This window comes from Bolinopsis microptera, chromosome 2 (genome assembly GCF_026151205.1).
Source record: "Bolinopsis microptera isolate Bmic1 chromosome 2, MBARI_Bmic_1.0, whole genome shotgun sequence".
In the NCBI taxonomy this organism is placed as follows: domain Eukaryota; kingdom Metazoa; phylum Ctenophora; class Tentaculata; order Lobata; family Bolinopsidae; genus Bolinopsis; species Bolinopsis microptera.
The window spans coordinates 11,367,078-11,387,968 of NC_087073.1; the positions used below are offsets into that span (position 1 = coordinate 11,367,078).

Genomic DNA, 20,891 nt, shown 5'->3' on the forward strand with positions numbered 1-20,891 from the left:
TATCATTCATAATTTCTGGGATTGAGACGACTTATATCAGCATTAAAGGAAGAGTTTGCTTGTCTGACTTACTTCATTAGACACTTCTGGTCAAGAACTGAACAAGAACCACATTCGAAAACTGGAACATCTGAATGACTCCGCAACCCAGGAATAAACTACTCAGTTATTATCGCTCAATAATCGGTTTGGTATCGACGTTACATACTTTATTTTATTTTATTAAAAAGCTGATTTTAGAAACCAGGGAATTAAAGTTACCCTCCTAAGGCTAACATTAAATCGCTGATTTTATTTATATATATCACTTTTTTTTTGTTCATTCTTTTCCTTCAAAACATTCCAGTACATTGTGCAGAAAGTTGGAGATGAAGCCGTAGTACGTACATGTAGCATTGCACTGGATCGAACTTGCAGAGTGTGGTTTCCTCCAGTCTGCGCCGCACGCTTATATAAACATACGCGGCGCAGATCGACTGGTATGGAGGAGATTGCACTGTGTAGGCTCCGGTGTAGTGTGATATGTATGTACTACGGCTTTACAAATTTTGGAAGCATGTAGGGATATATTTCTGATACCAATCGTATATACTAAAAATACTCTAGCACAATTGTAACTGCAGTTTTACAGAACTCTAAATGCTTAATGAACACTCTTGCAGGTACCACCCGTATTCACACTCAGACCTGAGTTTAGTCATTTTCCGATACGAGATTGGGGACGGGTTCTATAAACAAACAAACAACAAACAGTAGCACAGGTGTTTTTAAAAGTTCTAACTTTCTAGTGAATTGTAGGACGGTGACCGTAAAAAGTGTTCGTATTATAAAACTCGATATTTTATTCCTCGCCTTTACCATTCGTGCATAAAATCCGTTATTAATCCGCCGCTCTAAAAACTGCTGTCATTAATTTGTCGTTATTACCAGCAGTATTAGCTCCGCAAATTTCTTTTCTATGACAAAAAACGGATTCGACGCTTTATTTTCCAATCTTCCCTCGAGTCGTAACTACGGAGAATGAAAAGAATTTACAGAGGAATTGAGTGATGAAAAGATTGTTTATGAGCATTAATTATACCTCATATGGAGCTGTTGTTTCCTCGTCACAAGGTTTTCATTAAGCCTTTTGACGATACATCACTTACATGGGTAACACAGTCGCCACACTTGTGCAATTATATGAGTTATACACATAAAATACTGGTGTCGGACCAGCGTATGATTTGTCTGTGAATCTACCAAATAAAATATTTGAATTAAGGAAGTGTCCAACCTCCCTGTCAGGCAACTCTTTTGTGTCTCCAAATATTATTCTCCTTCACAGTTAAAGCACACAAGTTAACTCCCGGTGTGTACACTGTGTACTTTATAGAGTTTATACATATTATTACTGTGATATTACTGTACCGTGTGTATTTTGTGGTATCCCATGTGGCCCTGCCCTCAATTCCACATTCTACATTGTTTGTGGGGTTTTAGTGTGGTGCACATTTACTATATTTATTGTGATAAGTTTGTTAATTAAGTTTTTTATGAATAATAATTACGCTAATCATGTCAATTTAATTTTTTTTCTTCCTTTTTCATTGTTCGTGAATCGTGCTACGCCTAATTAATACTAAACTGCTAGAAAATTGTATTTGAAGTTTGAACGTTATTAACAATAAATCAGGCCTTGAGAAAATGTAATCTTTTAGATGAAAGACATGTCAAATGAGCTAAACTTATCCTTAAACGATAATAACTTTTTGGGACTTCTAGTTGTCACACTGACGTGTCAGCGTCCCGTGCAATGTCACGTGGGTCACTCTCTGGTCTCTCTCGTCATTCACGTTATAATAATATGTTATTAGTCATATCAAATCTTCAGTGTGACAACTAAAAGGTAACTACAGGGTGTCCCACTCTATACCTACTAGTCTTTGTTGCTCAATCTTGTTAAACTCGGAGCTCTGTTTAGACAGTAGACACCGCGCACGAGTAAGTGTTAACCATGATTACTACTCGTTAAGTCTATAATCATGTAAGTGTTCACAGGCAATCATACTACGTTTATTACTAATCATCTGACATTTGCCGTTACTTATGAATTATTAAATAGTTATCATTAGCGTGTTAAAGTTTCCAGTTATCATTTAAGATTTTATTTGTTGTGGGTAAGGTTCTGGAAATGTTAGGACCGTAATGTCTCAGTTAATAAGAGAAATGCTTAATTTGAACCTAATTCAGTTACTTGTAAATCACACATCAAACGAATTTGAGAAATTTTCTTTGTTCCACAACTTGGCTGTGTGGTATACTGTATTGTTGAATAGTATTCTAATAGACAATAAGATGATAATCAAATACATCTCCAGAACACATTCGTACACTATCAGCAGATTTTAGCTTCTGTTTGTATTGTGTCATCTCCTCATTTCTATTAACTTACGTGCAGCAGTCAATAGTTGCACAACACAGTGCATATGTACAGTTTTGCATTATTATTATTTTATTATCATCCGTTATCGTTATGTCTGATAATTCTTGCTTAATTTGCTGTTTTATGGATATAAGGTTGCTCAATGTTGCTAATATTATACCGATGTTGCAACTTATATATATATTAATGCCCTGACAACAATACTTATCACAGTCCTCTAGCTCCCTTGACATTTATCTCATCCATATTAAAACGTTCCTCACCTCATCCCCAAGTATTGTACGTCACTTTAACACGTCACTTTAACACGTGACTATAACACGTAACTTTGTTTCAGAAGAGCAGATGTACTAGAGGTAAGATCTGCGGAGTGACCATGTTGGGTGTTACCCTACTCCTGACCTCAATAGTAGTCACAGTCACTGTTTACCCCTACTTCCCCCGGTCATGTGACACAGCTACTGGTCTCCTGCCTGGTGATATTATCCCTGTGTGAGTACTCACTTATATCTTTCTTGCAGATTATAATTAACTAATTATTTACTAACTAACATCTTTATTTTTGTTCTGTGATAATGCTAAAATTGAAAGTAACTAAACTGGGAAAATATATATCTGTACTAGATTTTAAGCTTGTCGAAATTCCCATGGCAACGGCTCAAAAACACGGAAAATTGACCTTTCGCAAGGAAAAAAGTAAGGTTGTTAGAAAAGTTTTACTGTTCATCAAGTAGTGAAAGTACTCTCTGCAATTATATGTATTGTACTCTAGTCTCTGCAATATGTATTGTACTCTAGTCTCTGCAATATGTATGTATTATATCTTGCAGATAATTCCACTTATTTATGTTTCTCACCGCATCAAATCCCATCAATTATCAGCATTTGATGCGTCGTACTACACAAAACACACGTCATACTTATACACCTATAGAGTATAGATATTCTTGTCCTTCAGCGGTTATTTAATTATATGTACCAGCTTTAAACTACGAAACACAATGTTTCTTACATTGCGCTCCCTAACATTGCGCTCCCTAACATTGCGCTCCCTAACATTGCGCTCCCTAACATTGCGCTCCCTAACATTGCGCTCCCTAACATTGCGCTCCCTAACATTGCGCTCCCTAACATTGTGCTCCCTAACATTGTGCTCCCTAACATTGTGCTCTCTAACATTGTGCTCCCTAACATTGTGCTCCCTAACATTGCGCTCCCTAACATTGCGCTCCCTAACATTGCGCTCCCTAACATTGTGCTCCCTAACATTGTGCTCCCTAACATTGTGCTCCCTAACATTGTGCTCCCTAACATTGTGCTCCCTAACATTGTGCTCCCTAACATTGTGCTCCCTAACATTGTGCTCCCTAACATTGTGCTCCCTAACATTGCGCTCCCTAACATTGTGCTCCCTAACATTGCGCTCCCTAACATTGTGCTCCCTAACATTGTGCTCCCTAAGTTCCCTCAGTTCAGTTCAGTTTTAGTCCCGGACGGCTTTAATCTGTAACCGGGTTTCTCCTCCGGAGTAGGACCTCACATTTTACTGGTAGAGGTCCGCCGTTCGGCCTCCCTTCTAAGGGAATCCACGGAGATAGGTGCGAATAATGGGCTATCTGGATAAGCCTTCAAGCCCTCGCGGATCCTGAAGTATCGTCCTTTCTGTACTGGCTGTGCACATAAGGACTTCACAGCGACCTGTGGGACAATATGTCTGCCACTGACGTCAAAGCAACAGAGCAGAATCATTATGACATGATCGTCCCGAGAAATAATGGCCAGATATGCAAGCAGCCAACTGACCTTATTCCTCATGAGAGCCATTCGGTATAATATTGAGCTAAGACATCAAAAGACTCTCAGAAAGCCTGTCTCAGCTCACTATTCTGGTTGAAAATGTCTGGAATTTGAATGCTTGTATCGGTATCATAAATAATTGAAATTACATATATTAACTCTCTTCCGGCAATTTGCTATACTTTGACTCAAGAACCATGCATGATTAAGTCTCCGGAGGTGTCTCAAAATCAGTAATAGAAACTGTGGATGGTTAAACTTGCACATGAAAGGGATCGGCTGAAAATTTTGGCATAGCTTCCGCTGTCCCTGAACATTGCGATCCCTAACATTGCGCTCCCTAAGATTGCGCTCCCTAAGATTGCGCTCCCTAAGATTGCGCTCCCTAAGATTGCGCTCCCTAAGATTGCGCTCCCTAACATTGTGCTCCCTAACATTGTGCTCCCTAACATTGTGCTCCCTAACATTGTATCTTTAACTTTTTTTAATACTTTTCAAACTACTCTAAAGTTATTAATAAATCAACAAACATCTGATCAAGTCAACGTAACATATAAATGAAACTCGTTCTTAAATAATGTAATATTATACATAATGCATTATATAATAGTGCGTATCCAATAAACCGCATATATCGATATCGTGATATTCGCGTTTACTAAAAGTAACGAATAATCTTTCACGAATAATGATGTCGTGAAACTAGAGTAATAATAACTCAGAATTAAATAAAAAAATTAATCATCAACACTAATCAACACCTTCGAAATTTTGTGATCAGATGGAAAATCAACTTCACTGCTCATAATTATATCTCCCTTTCCATAATCGTGTGGTGGTATTGAGCGTACCCTGTCCCTCTCCTGGAAAGCGATCAACCTGATCACCATCAGTGTCATAAACAACAATTGTTACTGACGGTTCTATTGATGGTTTCCTCTTCTTCCTCTTCTTCTTGCAGTATATAAGCAAACCTATCGCAAGACAAAGCACTGCTAGCAGTATTGAAGCGAGTATGATAGAATAAGACTTCTTACTTATGACCTGAAGAGTTTGCTGATACACACAAGATCCGTTGCTCTGTGAGCTCCAGTCCCACATATCCCCCTCCGGACAGACACAGCTGGACTGAGTATTGTTAGCTGAGGTACCAGAAGGACATTCTGTGCATCTCAGAGCACCCCTAACACTAACTGAGCCTTGTGGGCAATTGTGACAGCTTGTTTTGTTCCAGAACATTCCAACGTTGCAAGAACAGTAGGCAGAACCAGCTGCAGACACTGTTCCTTCCGGGCAACCTAAACATGACGTCTCTCTTTCGCTATTGTATGTATTTTGTGGACACAATTCACAGGAACCACCAGTTTGATCCTCCAAATCGGGCCATTTCCATACCTGCCCTGCCACACAGCTACATGATGTATTGTTATTCAATGGTTGTGATCCTGATGGGCACCCAAAACATTGTAGAGCACCCGGTGGACTTGCAGAGTTTTCAGTACAACTCCGGCATTCAGCTCCACTCCAGAACATGCCGGCTACACAAGAACAGTGTGCTGAACCGGCCGATGAAGTGGTGGATCTGGGACAAGTGGTGCAGGAAGTCTGAATACCTGTCACTGCTTTATAAGTGTTAGACGGACACCGTTCACAGGATTCTAATCTGCGGTATTTACCCGGTGAACACTCCCTAGCACAGCCCAGAAACACATCCTCCCCGTGGTTACAGTTGTGATGAGTGTCATTGTAGCTGCATGATGTCCACTCAGGTGAGGTGCAGATGACGTCATCCAGTGTTATCTGATAATTATGAGACGTCCACAACCGTCCAGACCTCCAGCTGCTGTTAGTGTCAAATCCCAGCAGTTTACAAATGGCAGTGGCGGAATCATTGCTGAACCCATCACGGCACACCGTGCCACCATTGTACAGCAGCATACCTTCTCGGTACTCTGTCGTTATTTCCTTCTCATGGTGGTCCACTAACTTGAAAATGCAACCTGAAATATATCCCCTATAACTGCCTTACATCTGTGTATTTGTATCTTACTTAAGTAAATATTTTAAGGAAATAAGATTCGCCGACGCTTTAACCAAGAACCAATGGAACGGTTTTATTTACACTATTATACCATACTTAGGAAACATGATTTATTGGTCGGGATAACTCAAACCTTTACAAGTAAGAAACACATCTTCATCGTGAACACAATCATTTAGAGTCGTATTGAAACTGCAAGATGTCCAGTCTGTAGAGGAGCAGCTGACTTCTTCAATTGTTATAGAGTACCCTTCTTGGAGAGACGGCCAATGAGTCGTATTCGACCAGCTGCTATGTGATTTGAATCCCATAAGGTTACATATGGCAGTGGCAGCGTTACTGCCGAACCCGTCGTCACAAACTGTACCCCCGTTGTACAACAGCAGACCTTCCTGGTGTTCTGATGTTATTTCTGTTCCATATTGGTCTACCAATTTGAATTTGCAACCTGAAATAAGTCATCTTTCAAAACACATGATGCAGCTATAACGAAGGTACGATACATTTTGTTGTCTACAAAAGATGGTAGTCACATTAGTTGTTTATAGGAGGGACAGAAGCAAAAATGTTGTTAAATGTACACTGCACACTTCTTACCTCCATCTGACACCAACAAGATGATAATGGTGAGCTTTAGAAGATGCATTCTTACGATAAAGAGCAAAACAGTGAACGACTTGAGCTTACCGAAACAACCATTGTGAAAACGTTTGCGGCTACATTTTAGCCTATCTAATTTATCATTACATCTTTAAAATCATTTCTGTAAAGTCTCCCTTTCTCTTTATCAAATTTGCATAGCAGATTTAGAGAAATAGTTCACCGGGATTTACCAAATCTGACCGTTACAATGACCGCGATCCCCTGTTTGATATTTAGGAAAAGATCGTGTTTAACCTTAAACTGACTACACGAAGTTTACTGAGTAAAGAAGAAAAAGGCAGTGCTAGCTCGGTGGTCACGATAAACTGCATAATATCCAGTCTCCATTTTCCTACTTAGCGGTATTTTTCTATCTATTCACTTCATTTGGTCAACAGTCAATGCAGAAACTTACATAGCAAAGGCATTTAAAGAACAAATCCTTGACGCAATTTAACAATTATTGCAGCCTCTCAAATTGCAACAGAAGATCATAATAACTGGTAATATGTGGAATGCTGGTCAAATCCCATTCATTGCGGATTTTGCGAGTCATTCTCACCCAGAATCTCATACATTGATTTGCATTGATTATACCGGTCTCCAGATGCGGCATTAGGTGTGATGAGAATTGCTGAATTGCAATTCGTAATGCCGCCAGGGCTGAACAGGTCTGTTGACGCGATCCAGCAATTAAATATGCATGACGTACAATACAATGGTTATAATATTACGTACTGACTTGCTGGAAATTTTCAACTCAATCAGCCAAGAAACGTGGAGCAGGTCTACTCTGGTATCGTATGTTGTAATATATGCCATGCGAGAAAGAAAAAATCGCAGTCAGAGATCCAGGGCCAGTAACTAAATAATCCTTCTTCCACCAACTGTAAATAGTTTTACATATTTATATGTAAATTTGTAAATATGTTATTTATATATGGTTTATAGACCACCTGATCGTCACATTCTTTCAGACACTATGATCTTTGGCTATATCCTGATCTTACCACCTTAACTTTCCAAGGAAAAGTTGAGATACAGATAAAGGTTTGATATTATATTTGCGGTTCTGATACATTACCAATCGTCAAAATTCGTCAGAAAGCCATAAACGGAGTAAATATAAACGGAGTAAATATCATTGGTTCCTATTTATAGTTCTATTGAATGCTGAATCTTCTTTGCTTACCAATTATTGTTTAAACACTAAAGTTAATAAGAATGTAATGAGAAGAGTGTTGTGTAAAGAGTGAAATGTCCCAGGTGCTCAAAAGAACGAAATGTATCGTGTTGAACTCACTCGACCAAAACATAACGGATATTAAACTGAAGCAGAAGGACGGGACCCTGCTTATGACAGAGGACTTCTCTTTTGTATCGTAAGTATGAGCCGATAATCATTATTTGGGCATTATGTTGTTTGCTGTCAAAAAATGTATAGCGATGGAGGAAAAGCCTAATTTAATGTAAACAAGCAAATGTTCCTAGGACCCAAAATTATTCTGATCTCAAACTTGATACATATTAGAAAATATATAATTTATTCAACGTATAACTCGACATTTATCTCAGAGAGCACGAGTTTCTAGTGATCCCTCTGCGAGCGAAGCTAGAGGAAGAGGAGTACACACTGGTGATAGAGTACGAGGCGGAGGTGCGGCACGCCCTCAAGGGTTTCTACCGCTCTTATTACACAACCAGTTCCGGGGAGAAAAGGTAACAATCAAATCTTTTATATTTTACTATGATTCAAATAAATGTGCATATATTGGAATCATTTGATACACCAGTTAAACACTAAACACAGTTAGCTTACTTTGTGATACTTCAGAGTTGCAGCAGTGACTCAGTTCGAGGCGTCGTACGCGCGCCACGCCTTCCCCTGCTTTGACGAGCCTCAGTATAAAGCCACATTTACCATCTCCATCGTGAGGGACACGGAGCATACAGCTCTCAGGTATTTATATATTTACATGTGGTCCATTGTATTAATATCTACTTGATAGATAGTAGTAATATTATCTACTATCTTTGTAATTTTGAAGCGGGAAGGTTCCATACAGACCAACAGTTGAGTCGTATGTAAAAATCAAACCCTGATACAGCCCCCTTAGTTGACAGAAAGTTTAGAATAAGCAACACAACCACCCTAACAATAACCACGCCCCAGTAACATGCCAAAGAACGCGACAGTAGCATACGGAAAGGATGGTTTATTGTTGGACACGTTCGAGAAAAGTGTTAAAATGAGTACTTATTTAGTTGCTTTTATGGTTATGGACTTCACAAGTCGATCAACTACCACATCTTCTAATGTGCTGGTAAGTTTTGCATTAGTTACCAAACGTTTCTATAAACGTTTTGAGAAAGATACATTTTAGCAATAATGGTGTGGTAAATTCGGGTTATGATTTCTTTCATAACAATATCAATCGTATGGTTGTTTTGTGCTATTGGAATGTGGATAGTTGAAACGTTCCCCAGATACGGATCTGGTCTCGCTCGGAAACGGAACACCAGACTGAGTACGCTTTGGAATGCGCTAAGAAACTCCTGGAGTACTACGAGGGTTTATTTGGAATTCCATTCCCTCTTCCTAAACAAGGTATTTATCCCACATTTATTACACAATTGTTACTAAACAAGGTATTTGTTACTAGTGACACTAGTAACACTAGTAGTGTTGGTTAAATGTACTCATTGCAGTCTTCTGATCCTTAGATATTATCCAACAATGGAAGACCAAGTTTGGTTTTATTGGCCACTTGTTAGGAAGGTTGAGCACTTAAACTTGCTAGCTCCAGTTAACTCCATATCATAACGGTGGTGAATCGTTTCGAGCACAGTAAATTAGTGCAATCGTGAGAGACCACTAGCTAGTTCGTTATTTCCTAGGCACTAAAACCTCTCTGCTTTCATCTTAGCACACCAGTGTGGAAATCTCCAAATAGTTTCTGTTGCTGATGCTACAGAAACCATGTATTAAGTACAAGTCAATAATGCGACCATGTCCTCCAGATCTGGTAGCAGTGCCTGACTTTAACAGCGGTGCAATGGAGAACTGGGGGTTAATTACCTACAGAGAGACCAGTATATTGTACGACAAAAAAGAGACCAGTAACTCATTTAAAAGACGTGTTGTGAGTGTTATTGCGCACGAACTGGCCCATCAGTGGTTCGGCAATCTCGTCACTATGAAGGTACGTGGTCTATAAAACAAATTAACTGATTTAGTCTGATTTGATATCACTGTGTGGTAGTATATCTGAAGCAAGTGTCTTAGTAGAGCAGAATTTAGAGAAATCTTTATTTCAGTGGTGGAATGATCTGTGGCTAAATGAAGGGTTCGCTAGCTACATGGAGTACGTTGCCAGTGATGTGGTAAAACCTGAGATGGGCATGGTGAGTACAGAGCTATGTAGAGTTCTAATTTTGTCTTGAGTTTTAACAACTGTCTCTTTTCTCCTACTCCTAGTAAGTAAACATGATCAAATGTACCTGATTATAATGCATACCACTCAACCACTGTCTCACATTCGACACCCCACAGCAAATGTACCTACAGAAGAATGGAATGCAGCGTGCTTTAAGTGCTGACTCCTTCTCAAACTCTCACCCAATTTCAAGCGAGGCTAACAACCCAGCGTCAATTGCGGAGATGTTTGACGCTATTTCTTACAGAAAGGTTTGCTTACTGATTCTTGATACTTTAGATTCGCTCAATTATTCAGCAGATTTGTTCGATGAACCTATGAATAGTCCGAATTATGCATAACCATAGAGCGTTGCGTTCCTCTATTTGCATAACAAAGATTAAAATTCTGATATATTATTCATGGGACAGGTTTTATTATATTAGATATTATTCGAGGAACAAGAATTTTTATTTTTTGTTTCATTTATCGACATGATTCAGCGTATTTCGAGCTACACAGTCGACATCAAAAGAAAGTTTCGCCTGTATGAGTACTTAATTAAAGTAGTGGCACAAGGAGAGTGGAGACTTGATTAAGTGCTATTTACTACATCTGGCCTAGCATTAATTAAAAGTTTTAAAAAACGCTGGGTCCCCGCGTGTTACCGGGTTATAAACCACATTGTACCTCCATTATAAGCACCATAAAGTGAAACTTTACCAAATTAGCCATCTTCTGGGTGGTGGATTACAATAAAGTTCGCCCATTAAAAGTTTATTAAAAGCTTCTCCTTGTGGTATACATGTTATGAGGAAATATTACATGTAACATATTAGGCTGGGTATAGGACTCAGTGGCGGAAGTCACTGCGGCGGTGTACAGTCCGGCGGAGGACGGTACAGCGGCTGCACGACAAAGGGGGGCCCTCCATTATTAGGGGTCAGATCATATGACGTATAATTAGTGATGTGACGTATAATTAGTGATGTGATCCACCAGCTATGATTTACAGAACATGTGAACTCTACCCTATATCTAGCCCAGTTTAACCCCGTACTTTTGATTTAAATTAACAAGTCAATAGACATTTTTTCGTAGGATAATTAATCAAATTTACTGAATACTGAATACTGAATACTGAATACTGAATACTGAATACTGAATACTGAATACTGAATACTGAATACTGAATACTGAATACTGAATACTGAATACTGAATACTGAATACTGAATACTGAATACTGAATACTGAATACTGAATACTGAATACTGAATACTGAATACTGAATACTGAATACTGAATACTGAATACTGAATACTGAATACTGAATACTGAATACTGAATACTGAATACTGAATACTGAATACTGAATACTGAATACTGAATACTGAATACTGAATACTGAATACTGAATACTGAATACTGAATACTGAATACTGAATACTGAATACTGAATACTGAATACTGAATACTGAATACTGAATACTGAATACTGAATACTGAATACTGAATACTGAATACTGAATACTGAATACATTAATTATAATTTACTCCATATCGTGCCCAAAAACTGAGGGTACAGAAAACAAATACTCGATCTTGCTAGAGTATGTGGAGTAAAATGAACAGATATCGTGGAGTTGGGTATGGCAATTCCTTCGCCTCTTAGCGGGTGTCTTGCCAACACTCAACCTGTCGACAGTGTCTTCATGTTCCTGCTCGTGGAGAATACGATGACTCTGACTCCCCGATCTGTAGAACCATCAAAGAGAATCGGAGAGAATCGTCTGAGAGGGATAGATAGCAGAGACACGGACACTTCGTAGGGAGTTTGTGCTTGCAGCACCGCCAGGAAGATGTGAGGGCTGAATCCTTGTTCTTCTTCCGACAGTAGATGAATCCATCAGAGTCAAGTAGCTGTTGAGATCCTGTCCGACCAGAGATGAATTTGGAGAAGGTAGGCATGTTGATAGAATGTAAGAATGCGATACTATTGTCTTTCATCTTTCAGTATATATACCTAAGAACACTTGATCGGCTCACTCTCCTTGCATGCCTTTGGCACGTACGTCTCACATCCCTTGATACGAGAACCCCCTTTAGCAAGAGCTCCCGTCCCTTATGTGATCTATGAGTCGAGCAGTCAGATCATGTTTACTTTTTAATGTACAGCTATGATTTACAGAATTGACATGTGAACTCTACCCTATATCTAGCTCATTTCTGGGTCTACTGATGGATCACATGGATGGATCACATCACTAATTATACGTCACATCACTAATTATACGTCATATGATCTGGCCTCTAATAATGGAGGGCCCCCCTTTGTCGGCCTCCCGGTGCAGCGGAGGCCGGTACGGCGGTACTTTCCAAAAAGGTTGGACGGAACGGCGGATCACATGACACCCACTTTACTTTGGACAGTACGGCGGCACTAGAAACTGTACCTATAAGATAGACCTAGCACTGCTAATATAACAAAATCGATTAGCTTAAAAAAGTTCTATTTTCCTCTTAGTTACTTCGAAATTAATTTTAATTAAAATTAAATTGGATAAAGTTTAACATATACATTGTGATTGCTAAGAACAGTTCTTGTTCCACTTTCTAGTTCGTATCAGATCGCGTCCGGTCTGCACATTGCACAACGGTGGAAGCGAGTGCATGATGAGCTTGTTACGGCGAGATCTCATATCACTGCGCCGAGATGCAATGGGTAATAACAAGGGCATGAGAACACGTCACGAGGGATCGCATCCAGGAATCTGATCAACCGTAGCCAAGAAGAGAGGTTGCTCAGTGAAACGTAGATAATGATAGAGGCAAACAGTATATAAAGCGGATCAAAGTTGAGGAGAGTATCTCATTAGCACTACCATCTCCAGTACTGCAACACTACAACTTGAGTACAACAGCTACAACGATGTTCGATGAAGATACGGTGAAGGTGGTCAGAGGGAGAACTGCTAACAGTCAGAACCTTCTACACCGTGATTTCCGTTACTCCAAAGATGGAAAGCCGACTCTGGATGGACGACAGGCTTGGAGGTGCGTGAAGAAGAACGACAGATGCAAGGGACGACTCTACACCCTCAACGGATCCCTGGTGTCAGTCACCCAGCCTCACAACCACAGTGCCGACATAGCTGACTGCGAAGTCCGAGAAGCCCTCTCCCAAGTCCACGATCTGGCTGCGACTACGATTACTCAGAACCACAGAATCTACTGCTCCGTTACTGGCTCGCTGTCCCAGGCTGCTCGCTTCCTCCTCCCCAGTGAACAAGCGGTGAAGAAGCAAGCTCAGAGAGTCCGCCGGAAGGAGAACCCTGTCCCTAGAGCTCCGACGAACCTGGCAGACCTTGAACTGGAGGAGGACGACTGCATGTCTCTGGCTTTGATAACAAAGACGACAAGCTGCTCAGAAGTGTTATGTGAATTATTGATTGCTGTAACTTCTTGATAATGATTTGTGCGATTTAGATATTACTAGCAGGAACCCGTCTAACCCTAAAGTGGTGTCAAGACTCGAGAGACTAAAATAATTATTACCTATTTAATTCGCGTTTTTGACACCACTTGAGAGTCCAAATTTTGGGCACTAAAATTATTATTCCTTGGCCAATTTTTTATTTTTTCATGCTGATTTGAAGGCCATTAAAGCATTTGACCCAGTCAAAAAAGTTTCAGTTGTATATGTTTTACGGTTTTTGCGGAAAGTCGCGTTAAAGTTGATGCCGTGGTGTCAGTAAAATGGCACGGATATATACACATATATATATCGTCTCGCTTTATATATAGTAAGATTAAATCCCACAAAGTTATATTACCTTTTTGATTTTCAACAACTCAATATTCTCGATTTACATTGTCTGCAAAGCCCTGAATAAAAAAATGAACAACTAAACTAACAAGAATTATACAAATTATACAAAAGAAAAGAAAAAATTAAACTTATAATGCGAACAAAACTTAGAAACAAGTTGAATGTGTAAGTTCTGTCTTAGGTACAGTTAGTAGTAGTCCTCCGCCGGACTGTACACCGCCGCAGTGACTTCCGCCACAGTGACCGGTTCCCCTAGAGGCTGTGAGACTACAATAGTAGTACAGTAGTAGTATTGCTACATAGATGATATTGTGATGCCAATCCAATTAACTAAACTATGAAATTGATATGTAATGAAAGTGTAAACCTGTCTAATTCCAGGGGGCATGTATAATACGTATGTTGAACGAAGTTTTGGGAGATAAGTTGTTCTACGAGGGTATCAACAGTTACCTCACTACATACGAGTATTCCAACGCGGAGCAAGGTCAACTCTACACCGCTATTAACGAGGTAATTAGATAATGAGTTAATGAGTAAACTATTAAATTGTTTATCGTTTGTGTACTTGTCAATTTTATAAATTCAGTGTTAATCAAGATAAGATGCCCCCCCCCCCTCTCCGCCTGAACAGCAGATAAATTTGCTGAAAAATATCTTGATAAGTTTCACTTATTTTGGTGAATGTTCAACTGGTTTAGGTCATTTCTATTTGTGCCACATCAAAGTGAGGGAGACACTCCACATTCCACATCCACAATCCACATCAAATCCTACATGAAAGTGGGGGGCTCCTTATATTTTATATGAAACTGAAATGAAATTTGATTTTTGAGATATTCAGAGTTCAAACCCCGTCTGAGGCAGGCAGGCCAGGTCACCAAGCTGTGATTGGTACAGGATTTATCCTGGTAATTATGCTCGGAGGATATCAGTGACGCGATTCCCACTACAGTGTAAGCTGCAGTGTAGCTGTAATAGTCTACCGCCATTCGGAATGAGTGTGAACTGTGAACTTGCTTACCAGGCAATCATGATTTCCGCTTGGTACTCATCAGGTCTCTAAGAAAGCCAACAGTGTGCTGATATGCACTGTCATATGTACTTCCTAGAAGCAGCACACGGCCCATTTCGGACTTGCACGAGTTATAATTATATTTTAGATAAGCATTGTTTTCAAAAATCTGCCCCCGGATAATGGATTATATGTAACACCGCTTCCAAATTTAACATCCAATAAAGATTACTTGCTAACAATAACTTGTTAATAATAACTGAGGCAGTGCACCATAGCTGTATCTATTACATTGTTCATTATTCAGCACTAGTTCAGAAATCATTTTCCACAAATCAATTATCCATCATTTATCAATTGTCCAGTGTAGAAAGCATTATTCATGCCGCTATAAATTATAATCATAGACTCAAATTATATGCCGAACGTGATCAACATTGTTCGAGGGAGATTTCCATCCGTTAATATGTGTAATATTAAGCATATTAAGTAAAAACTAGGCTTATTTCAATAAATGTGTGCGAGATGTGGAAATTACTAAGTCGCTATACAGTATAGTTAAATGGAGAGCACGTTTCCTTGATTTTTGTAGGAGATTTATCGGGGATTTGACCCTTGTAGGGGATTTATGTTCCGGGGTATTTGGAACATGTTTAGATAGTTAGTACCTGTCCCAAACCATCAGAAAAATCAAGTTTCGAACTCTCAACCCACTCAGGCCACTCCCAGGGGCCACGCCCATCCCGAAATAGCTGAAATCCAGGTCAAATCAAAACTGAGAATATTTACCCCTGTAGGGGATTTATGTTCCGGGGTATTTGGAACATGTTTAGGTGGTTTAATAGTTAGTACCTGGCCCAAATCATCAGAAAAACCAAGTTTCGACGTCTTGACCCACTCAGGCCACGCCCAGGAACAATGCGCAACAATTTGGGATGGACGGCCTGAATGGGATTGGATGTGTTAATAAGTTATTCATATCTTATTGTCTATAAATACGAGCAGTTCGGTGAGACTTCTGACGGCTACCGTCGTAGATTCTACAATGATAAATATTGTAACATACGTGCGGCGCGCAAAATCCCCTACAAAATCCCCGAGTTGATGAATCCAGATTTTTGGAACATTTTTGGAACATTTTTGGAACATGTGCCAAAATTGTGCCAAAAGTGTGCCATGCATTTATTTGCCCTAATGAGCTCTAAATAGTGCCAAAAACAATTGTAAATGATGGATATATTTGCAAGCTAGGTCTAGGGGCCATCGAAAGTAGCATAACATTACCCAGGTTCATGGAATGAACGAAAATGAACAAAAATGAATATTGTCCTAAAAATGCTCAGAACGGTTTAAAATTGGTCGGAAAGTGTTTATATTAGTCCTAGGACCACTCAAACCAAGTTTGGGAATCCCTGCATGTCTAGAACCGATGTTACCAATGTTCCAAAATGTTCCAATTTTGTCACAATAATCCTCCTGAGAATCCAGATTTTTGGAACATGGGCACATCGAAGTATTGGCTGTATTTAAGTGCTGGGAAGCCTCAATTCGGTTTTCTAAGATGGATATAGGTAAAAACTAGGCCTAAGAGCCATCAAAACTCAAATAACATTACCCAGGTTCATGGAATGAACGAAAATGAACAAAAATGAATATTGTCCTAAAAATGCTCAGAACGGTTTAAAATTGGTCGGAAAGTGTTTATATTAGTCCTAGGACCACTCAAACCAAATTTGGGAATCACTGCATGTCTAGAACCGATGTTACCAATGTTCCAAAATGTTCCAATTTTGGCACAATAATCCTCCTGAGAATCCAGATTTTTGGAACATGGGCACATCGAAGTATTGGCTGAATTTAAGTGCTGGGAAGCCTCAATTCGGTTTTCTAAGATGGATATAGGTAAAAACTAGGCCTAAGAGCCATCAAAACTCAAATAACATTACCCAGGTTCATGGAATGAACGAAAATGAACAAAAATGAATATTGTCCTAAAAATACTCAGAACGGTTTAAAATTGGTCGGAAAGTGTTTATATTAGTCCTAGGACCACTCAAACCAAGTTTGGGAATCACTGCATGTCTAGAACCGATGTTACCAATGTTCCAAAATGTTCCAATTTTGTCACAATAATCCTCCTGAGAATCCAGATTTTTGGAACATGGGCACATCGAAGTATTGGCTGTATTTAAGTGCTGGGAAGCCTCAATTCGGTTTTCTAAGATGGATATAGGTAAAAACTAGGCCTAAGAGCCATCAAAACTCAAATAACATTACCCAGGTTCATGGAATGAACGAAAATGAACAAAAATGAATATTGTCCTAAAAATGCTCAGAACGGTTTAAAATTGGTCGGAAAGTGTTTATATTAGTCCTAGGACCACTCAAACCAAGTTTGGGAATCACTGCATGTCTAGAACCGATGTTACCAATGTTCCAAAATGTTCCAATTTTGTCACAATAATCCTCCTGAGAATCCAGATTTTTGGAACATGGGCACATCGAAGTATTGGCTGTATTTAAGTGCTGGGAAGCCTCAATTCGGTTTTCTAAGATGGATATAGGTAAAAACTAGGCCTAAGAGCCATCAAAACTCAAATAACATTACCCAGGTTCATGGAATGAACGAAAATGAACAAAAATGAATATTGTCCTAAAAATGCTCAGAACGGTTTAAAATTGGTCGGAAAGTGTTTATATTAGTCCTAGGACCACTCAAACCAAGTTTGGGAATCACTGCATGTCTAGAACCGATGTTACCAATGTTCCAAAATGTTCCAATTTTGGCACAATAATCCTCCTGAGAATCCAGATTTTTGGAACATGGGCACATCGAAGTATTGGCTGTATTTAAGTGCTGGGAAGCCTCAATTCGGTTTTCTAAGATGGATATAGGTAAAAACTAGGCCTAAGAGCCATCAAAACTCAAATAACATTACCCAGGTTCATGGAATGAACGAAAATGAACAAAAATGAATATTGTCCTAAAAATGCTCAGAACGGTTTAAAATTGGTCGGAAAGTGTTTATATTAGTCCTAGGACCACTCAAACCAAGTTTGGGAATCACTGCATGTCTAGAACCGATGTTACCAATGTTCCAAAATGTTCCAATTTTGTCACAATAATCCTCCTGAGAATCCAGATTTTTGGAACATGGGCACATCGAAGTATTGGCTGTATTTAAGTGCTGGGAAGCCTCAATTCGGTTTTCTAAGATGGAAATAGGTAAAAACTAGGCCTAAGAACCATCAAAACTCAAATAACATTACCCAGGTTCATGGAATGAACGAAAATGAACAAAAATGAATATTGTCCTAAAAATGCTCAGAACGGTTTAAAATTGGTCGGAAAGTATTAATATTAGTCCTAGGACCACTCAAACCAAGTTTGGGAATCACTGCATGTCTAGAACCGATGTTACCAATGTTCCAAAATGTTCCAATTTTGGCACAATAATCCTCCTGAGAATCCAGATTTTTGGAACATGGGCACGTCGAAGTATTGGCTGTATTTAAGTGCTGGGAAGCCTCAATTCGGTTTTCTAAGATGGATATCGGTAAAAACTAGGCCTAAGAGCCATCAAAACTCAAATAACATTACCCAGGTTCATGGAATGAACGAAAATGAACAAAAATGAATATTGTCCTAAAAATACTCAGAACGGTTTAAAATTGGTCGGAAAGTGTTTATATTAGTCCTAGGACCACTCAAACCAAGTTTGGGAATCACTGCATGTCTAGAACCGATGTTACCAATGTTCCAAAATGTTCCAATTTTGTCACAATAATCCTCCTGAGAATCCAGATTTTTGGAACATGGGCACATCGAAGTATTGGCTGTATTTAAGTGCTGGGAAGCCTCAATTCGGTTTTCTAAGATGGAAATAGGTAAAAACTAGGCCTAAGAGCCATCAAAACTCAAATAACATTACCCAGGTTCATGGAATGAACGAAAATGAACAAAAATGAATATTGTCCTAAAAATACTCAGAACGGTTTAAAATTGGTCGGAAAGTGTTTATATTAGTCCTAGGACCACTCAAACCAAGTTTGGGAATCACTGCATGTCTAGAACCGATGTTACCAATGTTCCAAAATGTTCCAATTTTGTCACAATAATTCTCCTGAGAATCCAGATTTTTGGAACATGGGCACATCGAAGTATTGGCTGTATTTAAGTGCTGGGAAGCCTCAGTTCGGTTTTCTAAGATGAATATAGGTTAAAACTAGGCCTAAGAGCCATCAAAAGTCAAATAATATTACCCAGGTTCATGGAATGACCAGAAATGAACGAAAATGAACATTCTTCTCAAAGTGCTCAGAATGGTTTAAAATTGGTCGGAAAGTGTTTATATTGGGCCTAGGACCACTCAAACCAAGTTTGGGAATCACTGCATGTCTAGAACCGATGTTACCAATGTTCCAAAATGTTCCAATTCGAGTGGTTTTAGGACCAATACAAACACTTTCCGACCAATTTTAAACCGCTCTGAGCAATTCCAAAGAGTTTACGAAAGAGTCATAAGGCCAATCAACAGACTATTCATTTACTGTACTGTTAAGATGGTTCGGTATTCTGCACCCCTCGTATCAGTTCTGGGCATGCAGTGATTCCATAAACAGTCAGACAGTCACACAATGTACACCCTATATTTAGATCACATCAGTTTCATTTGTATCACATCACTTCGTGTAATAGATGTGTGGAAGCAAATAAAGATGTGATCTGAATAAGGTGATCCGAGCGTAGCAAGGTTATCCGATCTTATTTGGTGTGATCGGATGTAGAGGCGTAAGATCAGATCAGGTCATCAGCAATAGGATTAACTTAGCAAGCTTGTTAATGAATAAGAAGAGAATAAATAGATAATTAAGTTATACAAATCATTTTCCCTCTCTGTTAACCACAACAACTACAACGACAATGAATCCCTTCACTAAATTGATGAGCCTACCTCTTTATCTACCAGTTCAAAGAAGCACCAGCAGTCCACCTCACTCAACCAACCCCTTCACCAGCAACCTTCATCCCTCAACCAACTCATTCACCACCAGCCTACCTAACGCAACCAACCCCTTCACCAGCAACCTACCTCGCTCAACCAACCCTTTCACCCGCAACCTTCATCCCTCAACGAACAAATACAGCTAATGATGTCAAAAATTTATATCAATATATTGGGGGATTATTAAAACCAAAATAGTTGCCCAATAAAATAATTTCTGCCTTCTCTTGGAGGTACGTGTGCTAATTGTACATAATTCTGAATGCAACTTTAAGACTCTGTTGGACGAAAATATTGACTTTTGCCACCATTTTCTTACCATTCTGAGCGCTTTAAGGAAAATTTTCATTTTTGTTCATTTTCGTTCATTCCATGAACCTAGGTAATGTTATTTGAGTTTTGATGGCTCTTAGGCCTAGTTTTTACCTATATCCATCTTAGAAAACCGAATTGAGGCTTCCCAGCACTTAAATACAGCCAATACTTCGATGTGCCCATGTTCCAAAAATCTGGATTCTCAGGAGAATTATTGTGCCAAAATTGGAACATTTTGGAACATTGGTAACATCGGTTCTAGACATGCAGAGATTCCCAAACTTGGTTTGAGTGGTCCTAAGACTAATATAAACACTTTCCGACCAATTTTAAACCGTTCTGAGCATTTTTAGGACAATATTCATTTTTGTTCATTTTCGTTCATTCCATGAACCTGGGTAAA

The 20,891-nt window shown here is 39.2% G+C and overlaps 1 protein-coding gene across 1 annotated transcript in view; it reads left to right on the top strand.

Annotated features, from left to right (window-relative positions):
* Positions 1-2,762: 2,762 nt before the first annotated feature.
* Positions 2,763-20,891, top strand: part of LOC134826781 (endoplasmic reticulum aminopeptidase 1-like) — a gene marked incomplete at its 5' end in the record, with an annotated part of 34,719 nt that continues 16,590 nt past the window's right edge. Inside the window, 11 exon segments of the mRNA XM_063839278.1 lie at positions 2,763-2,917; positions 7,883-7,955; positions 8,172-8,287; positions 8,481-8,624; positions 8,740-8,865; positions 9,079-9,229; positions 9,393-9,513; positions 9,927-10,108; positions 10,224-10,310; positions 10,459-10,593; positions 14,534-14,665. Of these exon segments, the coding sequence (XP_063695348.1) occupies positions 2,763-2,917; positions 7,883-7,955; positions 8,172-8,287; positions 8,481-8,624; positions 8,740-8,865; positions 9,079-9,229; positions 9,393-9,513; positions 9,927-10,108; positions 10,224-10,310; positions 10,459-10,593; positions 14,534-14,665 (1,422 nt within the window).